Source organism: Wyeomyia smithii, chromosome 1 (genome assembly GCF_029784165.1).
Source record: "Wyeomyia smithii strain HCP4-BCI-WySm-NY-G18 chromosome 1, ASM2978416v1, whole genome shotgun sequence".
Classification (NCBI taxonomy): Eukaryota; Metazoa; Arthropoda; class Insecta; order Diptera; family Culicidae; genus Wyeomyia; species Wyeomyia smithii.
Window position 1 is genome coordinate 156,776,240 of NC_073694.1, and position 9,545 is coordinate 156,785,784.

General features: G+C 40.2%; 1 protein-coding gene across 1 annotated transcript; it reads right to left on the bottom strand.

Moving 5' to 3' along the window:
* Window positions 1–3,908: 3,908 nt before the first annotated feature.
* Window positions 3,909–9,218, bottom strand: LOC129717295 (uncharacterized). Its single transcript, XM_055667160.1, has one exon. The coding sequence runs from the start codon at window positions 9,216–9,218 to the stop codon at window positions 3,909–3,911; it is 5,310 nt and encodes a 1,769-aa protein (XP_055523135.1).
* Window positions 9,219–9,545: the final 327 nt, after the last annotated feature.

Consider the following 9,545-nt stretch of genomic DNA (forward strand, 5'->3'; position numbering starts at 1 on the left):
TCATAAATGTCATAAATGTCATAAATGTCATAAATGTCATTAATATCCTTAATGTAATTAATATCATAAATGTCATAAATGTCACAAATGTCGTAACTGTCATAAATGTCACAAGTGTCACAAATGTCACAAGTGTCACAAATGTCACAAATGTCGCAAATGTCATAAATGTCGCAAATGTCATAAATGTCACAAATGTCACAAAATGTCATAAATGTCATAAATGTCATAATTGTCATAAATGTCATAAATGACATAAATGTCATAAATGTCATAAATGTCATAAATGTCAAATGTCATAAATGTCATAAATGTCATAAATGTCATAAATATCATATATGTCATAAATATAATATATGTCATAAATGTCATAAATGTCGCAAATGTCATAAATGTCACAAATGTCACAAATGTCACAAAATGTCATAAATGTCATAAATGTCATAATTGTCATAAATGTCATAAATGTCATAAATGTCATAAATGTCATAAATGTCATAAATGTCATAAATGTCATAAATGTCATAAATGTCATAAATGTCATAAATGTCATAAATGTCATAAATGTCATAAATGTCATGAATGTCATAAATTTCATAAATGTCATAAATGTCATAAATGTCATAAATGTCATAAATGTCATAAATGTCATAAATGTCATAAATGTCATTAATATCATAAATGTCATTAATATCATAAATGTCATAAATGTCATTAATGTCATAAATGTCATAAATGTCATAAATGTCATAAATGTCAAAAATGTCATAAATGTCATAAATGTCATAAATGTCATTAATGTCATTGATGTCATTAATGTCATTCATGTCATTCATGTCATTCATGTCATTAATGTAATAAATGTCATTAATGTCATTAATGTCATTAATGTCATTAATGTCATTAATGTCAATAATGTTATTAATGTCATTAATGTCATTAATGTCATTAATGTCATAAGTGTCATAAATGTCATAAGTGTCATAAATGTCATAAATGTCATAAATGTTTTAAATGTCATAAATGTTATAAATGTCAAAAATGTCATAAATGTCATTAATGTCATTAATATCATTAATGTCATAAATGTCATTAATGTCACAAATGTCATAAATGTCATAAATGTCATAAACAATGTCATAAACAATAATATCATAAATGTCATTAATGTCATAAATGTCATAAATGTCATAAATGTCGTAACTGTCATAAATGTCACAAGTGTCATAAATGTCACAAGTGTCACAAATGTCACAAATGTCGCAAATGTCATAAATGTCGCAAATGTCATAAATGTCACAAATGTCACAAATGTCACAAAATGTCATAAATGTCATAAATGTCATAATAGTCATAAATGTCATAAATGACATAAATGTCATAAATGTCATAAATGTCATAAATGTCAAATGTCATAAATGTCATAAATGTCATAAATGTCATAAATATCATATATGTCATAAATATCATATATGTCATAAATGTCATAAATGTCGCAAATGTCATAAATGTCACAAATGTCACAAATGTCACAAAATGTCATAAATGTCATAAATGTCATAATTGTCGCAAATGTCATAAATGTCACAAATGTCACAAATGTCACAAAATGTCATAAATGTCATAAATGTCATAAATGTCATAATTGTCATAAATGTCATAAATGTCATATATGTCATAAATGTCATAAATGTCATAAATGTCATAAATGTCATAAATGTCATAATTGTCATAAATGTCATAAATGACATAAATGTCATAAATGTCATAAATGTCAAATGTCATAAATGTCATAAATGTCATAAATGTTATTAATATCATATATGTCATAAATATCATATATGTCATAAATGTCATAAATGTCATAAATGTCGCAAATGTCATAAATGTCACAAATGTCACAAATGTCACAAAATGTCATAAATGTCATAAATGTCATAATTGTCGCAAATGTCATAAATGTCACAAATGTCATAAATGTCACAAAATGTCATAAATGTCATAAATGTCATAAATGTCATAAATGTCATAAATGTCATAAATGTCATAAATGTCATAAATGTCAAAAATGTCATAAATGTCATAAATGTCATAAATGTAATAAATATCATAAATGTCATAAATGTCATAAATGTCATAAATGTCATAAATGTCATAAATGTCATAAATGTCATAGATGTCATAAATGTCATAAATGTCATAAATGTCATAAATGTCATAAATGTCATAAATGTCATAAATGTCATAAATGTCATAAATGTCATAAATGTCATAAATGTCATAAATGTCATAAATGTCATAAATGTCATAAATGTCAAAAATGTCATAAATGTCATAAATGTCATAAATGTCATAAATGTCATTGATGTCATAAATGCCATAAATGTCATTGATGTCATAAATGTCATTGATATTATAAATGTCGTAACTGCCATAAATATCACAAGTGTCAAAAATGCCACAAATGTCGCAAATGTCATAAATGTCGCAAATTTCATAAATGTCACAAAAGTCACAAATGTCACAAAATGTCATAAATGTCATAAATGTCATAATTGTCATAAATGTCATAAATGTCATGAATGTCATAAATGTCATAAATGTCATAAATGTCATAAATGTCATAAATGTCATAAATGTCATAAATGTCATAAATGTCATAATTGTCATAAATGTCATAAATGTCATAAATGTCATAAATGTCATAAATGTCATTAATATCATAAATGTCATTAATGTCATAAATGTCATAAATGTCATAAATGTCGTAACTGTCATAAATGTCACAAGTGTCACAAATGTCACAAGTCTCACAAATGTCACAAATGTCGCAAATGTCATAAATGTCGCAAATGTCATAAATGTCACAAATGTCACAAATGTCACAAAATGTCATAAATGTCATAAATGTCATAATTGTCATAAATGTCATAAATGACATAAATGTCATAAATGTCATAAATGTCATAAATGTCATAAATGTCAAATGTCATAAATGTCATAAATGTCATAAATATCATATATGTCATAAATATCATATATGTCATAAATGTCATAAATGTCATAAATGTCGCAAATGTCATAAATGTCACAAATGTCACAAATGTCACAAAATGTCATAAATGTCATAAATGTCATAATTGTCATAAATGTCATAAATGTCATAAATGTCATTAATGTCATAAATGTCATAAATGTCATAAATGTCATAAATGTCATAAATGTCATAAATGTCATAAATGTCATAAATGTCATAAATGTCATAAATGTAATAAATGTCATAAATGTCATAAATGTCATAAATGTCATAAATGTCATAAATGTCATAAATGTCATAAATGTCATAAATGTCATAAATGTCATTAATGTCATAAATGTCATTAATATCATAAATGTCATTAATATCATAAATGTCATTAATATCATAAATGTCATAAATGTCATTAATGTCATAAATGTCATAAATGACATAAATGTCATAAATGTCATAAATGTCATAAATGTCATTGTTTCGTTTAAAAAGGCTTAACGACGCTAACTCCGTCACTTTTAACTTTATTTGCTTTATTCACTTCACTTTGAACTAATGTGGAACAACAACACTGATTTTGCGGTACTGACAGTTCTCGTATATTTGCGCTTGCCTTTTTATAGCTAAATTAGCTGAAACTGTGTTTGTGTCAATGTCGTGCATGGTAACAGCGTTGGTAGCATGCAGACGGTATTCGCGCAACTGGTCGAAAAAGCAAATTTCACATATTACGTAACATCGCCGCCTCCTTGAAATTACAATTTCAATAATAACAAATCTACAGCTACAGTTAACATTTTTACATTACAATTGAACAATGGACTATTACTAACAATCTAACACGTAACAATAAGATTTTGCATAACACTAAGAACAGTTACTCAGCTTCATCTCCTTCAGCAACAGCAGCAGTGTGATCCGGAAGCAAACAGATTTTTGTGATGGGGCGTGTGATGATTCCACGAGCGGTGCGAAGCGAAACAACCCTCGTCAAACCGTCTGGGCCGGGGGAAGTGGTGACGATGCGTGCCAATGGCCAACGAATGGGTGGCTGAAGCTCATCGACGACTACAACTAATCTGCCAGGCAGCAACGTGTGATTCCGGGGATTCATCGTTGTGTCCCTTTGCAGTTCTTGCAGATATTCGGTGCGCCAGTGACTCCAAAATTTCTGGACGTGCAACTGCAATTTTTGAAAGTGGTCCAGCCGATTCACGGGAATATGTTGATGATCTGGGTCGGGCAGGGCCAGCATACTGGAACCGATCAGGAAATGAGCGGGCGTGAGCGCAGCCAAATCGTTCGGGTCGTCTGACATTGGAAGCAGGGGTCGAGAATTCATCAGCGCTTCAATTTGGGCCAGAATAGTGGACAAATCTTCAAATGACACACGAGATGAACCGAGTTGACGGTACAAATGCTTCTTGGCCACTTTCACGGCCGCCTCCCAGAGACCGCCGAAGTGCGGTGCTTTTGGTGGTGTTAGATGCCATGTGATACCTTCTGCAGCGCACGTTGAAGCTATTTTTTCATTCTCCTCACTTTTTCGCAGCATGGCAAAAAGCTCGTTCAAGTCGTTCTTGGCTCCTTCAAAATTTTTGCCGTTGTCTGAGTGAATGTGGGCAGGGCGACCGCGTCGAGCAATAAATCGCCTTAATGCTAGCAGGAAACCTGGCGTTGATAAATCACTGACTAGCTCTAAGTGAACCGCTTTTGTTGCGAAGCAAATGAAGAGGCACAGATACGCTTTTGCAGGTGCAGCCCGTTTGTGTATCGGCTTCAAGTAGAACGGTCCAGCATAATCGACACCCGTAACACTAAATGGACGGCTCGGGATTAATCTGTGCGCAGGTAATTGGCCGATTCGTTGTTGCGCAGGTACCGGATCGAGGCGAGTGCAGCGGAAGCATCGACGAACTGTGTTGTGAGCGAGCTTGCGGCCTTGCAGCGGCCAAAATTCTTCGCGAATGGCACTTAGTAGAAGCCGTCCTCCGGCGTGAAACATTTGGTGATGATAATGTTGGGCAATTAGCAGGGAGAAAGGATGAAAGCTGGGAAGTAAGGCAGGATGTTTCGCTTGATAGGGCAGTTGAGATAAGTTGAGTCGCCCTCCAACCCTCAATACCCCCTCTGGGTCTAGGAATGGATTAAGCCGGCGTATTTTGGAGCGCTTATCTACTGACCTTCCTTCTCTTAAGTCCTTCAGCTCAGCGGGGAAGCCGTCGCTTTGGGCTAGCTGAATCAACATGTTTCTGGTTTGGGCAAGCTGTTCCACTGAAAGGTAGCGCTGCACTGGATTCGGGCTTGGGAGAGGCTGTGTTCTAGTCTTGGCACGGTTATTCAAAATGAAGCGAAGGCAATATCCAACAACATGCAGCAAGCGAGTATACGACGAGCATCGAAGAAAGAGCGGGTTGACCGTTGAGGTCGAATTAACTGCTGCGACGACCTGTCGGATTTCGAGAATATCCTCGGAAACATTATCTGGGTTCGAGATAGGCCAGCTTTTACACGGTAATGTTAGCCAGCTGGGACCCTGACTCCACAGCGCACTGTTCAGGAACTCTTCTACGGACATTCCGCGCGAGACCAGATCGGCCGGGTTTTCGGTGCCTGCTATATGGTTCCAGCGATAGCCATGAGTGAAATGCTGAACCTCTGAAACGCGATTTCCAACAAACGTTTGCCAGCGATTCGGTGGTGATCGAAGCCATTCGAGAGTGACGGATGAATCGGACCAAAAATATGACGAACAAATACCGATGTCAATCGCACGCTTTATCCTGTGATGCAGATGCGCAGCCAGAACCGCAGCGCACAGCTCAAGACGGGCGATAGTTAACCGCTTCAGCGGAGCGACTCGGGACTTAGAGGCAAGAAGCTGTATCCGTACGATCCCCTGTGGATCTTCGCAGCGGGCGTATGTGCACGCACCGTAAGCAGATTCGGAGGCATCAGCGAAGGTGTGTAGCTGCACTGTAGAATTAGGTAGAAGGGCATAACGGGCGATGCGATAGGCAGAAATTTTGGGCAGCTCCAGTTGGTATTTTTCCCATCTTTTCTGTAGATTATCGGGGACCGGATCATCCCAACCACATGACAGCAGCCATAGTTCCTGCATAACAATTTTTGCCCTCACTACAACGGGAGCAATAAGACCCAACAGATCGAAAAGCTTAGCAATCGTAGACAAAATGGACCGTTTCGTTAAAACGTGATCGCTGGGTGGTACCTGGGAATCAAAACGCAGAAAATCCTCGTTCGGCTCCCAATTGATGCCTAACGCTTTAATGGTTTCGTGGGGAGCGAATTCTATCGTAGACTGCGTGCCTATTTGATCCTCTCGCAATCCTTTCAGCACTTCGAGCCGGTTCGACGTCCATTTTCGCAGATCGAATCCACCCTTTGCCAACAACTCGCTTAGCTCTGTACGAAGCTTGCTGGCTTCTTCGACCGTCTGCGCACCACCGATGAAGTCGTCTACATAAAAATTCTTACGCAACGCTTTACTGCCGAATGGGTACGGCTCTCCTTCGTCATCCGCTAACTGCTGAAGCGTACGAGTGGCGAGGAACGAGGAAGGAGTGAGCCCGTAGGTGACCGTCAGAAGCTCGTAGATCTGAATGGGATCATCAGCAGAGAAACGCCACAGAATGCGCTGCAAAGAAGTATCATCGGGATGTACCAATACTTGCCGATACATTTTAGCGATGTCACCGACAAGGGCTATCGGGTAGGTTCGAAACCGTAGAATTGTGTCAATCAACTCATCCTGAACCACAGGGCCAACGCAGAGGGATTCGTTCAAAGAGAAGCCAGTAGAGGTTTTCGCCGATCCGTCAAACACGACCCGAACCTTAGTCGTCGTGCTTGAATCCTTGAAAACGGGATGGTGGGGAAGGTAGTAGCAATCCGTGTCGTCACTGCTTCTCGGTTTGACCGGCTTCATGTGTCCGAGATCGAGGTATTCCCTCATAAACTTGTGGTACTCTGCCTTCAGATCAGGGTCTCGTTGCAAACGGCGCTCCAAAAGCTCGAAACGACGTCGAGCGGTTGCCTCAGACTCTCCTAGCATGATGGCGAAATCTGGCTTGCGAGGTAGACGAACCATGTATCGTCCTTCATGGGTTCTCGCGACCGTCGACGTAAAGAAAGATTCGCATCGCCGCTCCTCGACTGAATAGTTGTCAGTGGTGGCCAGATCCTCTGTCTTCCAAAAGCGCTCGACACTTTCCTCTAGCGTTATCATCGACACGGCCACTACGCTGCACGAAGGTTGCTGGGATGTCGACGATGCTAAGCCAGCCGACCCAGCTACAACCCAGCCGAAAACGCTATCCACCAGCAGAGGTAAATTTTCACGCAGCTGCATGCGAGCTGAAGACGGGAAGAAACTGTAAAAATGTTTAACACCGATTACCATGTCTACCGGCTGACTTTTGTTAAAAGCAGGATCAGCGAGAAAGATATCGGTAGGTAGATTCCACTCAGCTGTTGATACGAATTGCGCAGGAAGGTCTGCAGTTACCTTGTCCATGATCAAGAACTCTACGCCGCAGGAAAAGTTCCGCTTCCGGGAAGTTATAGTGGCAAATAACGATTCCTGGATCATTTTCGACATCTGTCCAGCCCCTTGAACGGTGATGTTAACGGACTTCCGCTTCAAACGAAGAATGCGGGCCAATCGGTTGGAAATCAAGTTTGGCTGAGACGCGCTGTCCAACAAAGCGCGCGCGGGATGCGCATGCCCATACGCATCAATGACGTTGACGACGACCGTTAGAAGAAAAACGTTTTCAGCAAGCTGCTGGACTGGCGCGCTGGTTTCAACAACTGGTACTATCTCCGTAGCAGGAACAGATGTTTGCTCTATGGAATTGCCTAGAGAGGTCGAGGCAGATTGTGTAGTCGAGCTAGCGGGATTGGCTGAGCGAGAGGCAGAATCCTTACCGGAACGTTGAATGTTGCCAGATTGCTCTAAATGCAGAAGAGTGTGATGACGCTGGTTACACTTCCTGCAGTTGAGCTCACACGGACAACTAGCGACCAAATGGTTCCCCTTCAAGCAGTTGTGGCACAGCCGCTTTCTGCTCACCAACTGCTTACGCTCGCTGACGGATTGCTGCATGAATTTTGCGCACCTTGCGATATAATGATTGCCGTTGCACGCTGGACACTTGTAGGATGCAATAGCGGTGGACGCATTTGACGAGAGCCGAAATTGGGATTGCCTTCGGTTGAAATTAGCAGCCTGGTTGGTGCTCGGAGTGGTCTGACTTCCAGGGGCATGATCGTTGACGGATATCGATTCAAGAACCCGAATACGCCGCTGCAAAAAATCAACTAAACATTGAAAATTTGGATTTTCTACAGTAGAAGCATGCTCCTCCCATGCTCTCAAAGAATCGTTGTGCAATCGCGTGCACAACAAATGCTCCAATATGGTACTCCACTCGTCCGTTGGTTCCCCAAGCTGGTGTAGAATCTTCGTATGTCGCTCAAACTCGTCGACCAAACCGTGCAATGCAGCAGCGGACTCCTTTTGAACACGCGGAATATCGAACAAAGCCTGCAAATGTCGCTTCTTCAGAAGATAATCATTTGAATACCTGCCCTCTAATGTGCGCCAAGCCAACTCGTAATTAGCGGAACTAATAGCGATAGACTCAATCAACTGAGCAGCCTCCCCCTTGACGGCTGCCCTTAAATAGTGAAATTTTTGTATGGGTGGAACATCAGCGTTGTTGTGTATCAATGCCAAGAAAGTGTCGTGAAAAGTCAACCATTGCTGATAATCCCCATCGAACTCCGGAAGCGAAATAGTCGGCAGTTTTATACCAGAGAGTGCAGTAGAAACATGCGGGGGTTGAGGGTATGCGGGGTTAACAGGAAGAGGAGGCAATTTAGTGATTAAAGATGCTTTTATTGCAAAAAGTCGCGACTCAAAGTCAGCGCGGACTATTTCATGCACTGCCATACCTTCATCAGTATCTGCGTATGCCTCCAGCTCCGCTTGCACTTCATTTAGGGTAGCCCAGATGTTGTTTATGTACTCGAGCCTCAACGGTACCTGCGGAGCGTCTCGTTGGTCACTGTAGCCCACCAGGAATGCCTCAGCCCGACCCAGTGCTGCAATCATCGTCGCTCGCTTTGTCGTCAGCAGATTTATTCGCTGGCCGTCCGCCATTTTCCGCCCCAGTTGATGAAATCAGCAACAAAGATGATGAACAAAACTGCGAAAATAATCGAAAAAAACAACCACGGTAGACCCGGACACAGGACAGTAGCAACTTGGAAAGGTACTCACCTTTTCCAAGGCAAGTAGTGCCTTGAAAATATCAAGAAAAGCAGGAACAAAAAGCACACCCAGTGCAACGAAAATTGAACCGAAAGTAGTGCGCCAATCCGATGCTCCAAAGAAACCGGCACACAAAGCAGGTCTGCAACAATGGCAAGAGGCAAGCGGTCGTAACAATGCCTCCGTATGGCAAGCAAAATGGCGCTGTAGGCCGGG

Excerpts from the sequence above, each read along its gene's own strand:
- LOC129717295 (XM_055667160.1), bottom strand. The coding sequence starts at position 9,218 with ATGGCGGACGGCCAGCGAATAAATCTGCTGACGACAAAGCGAGCGACG.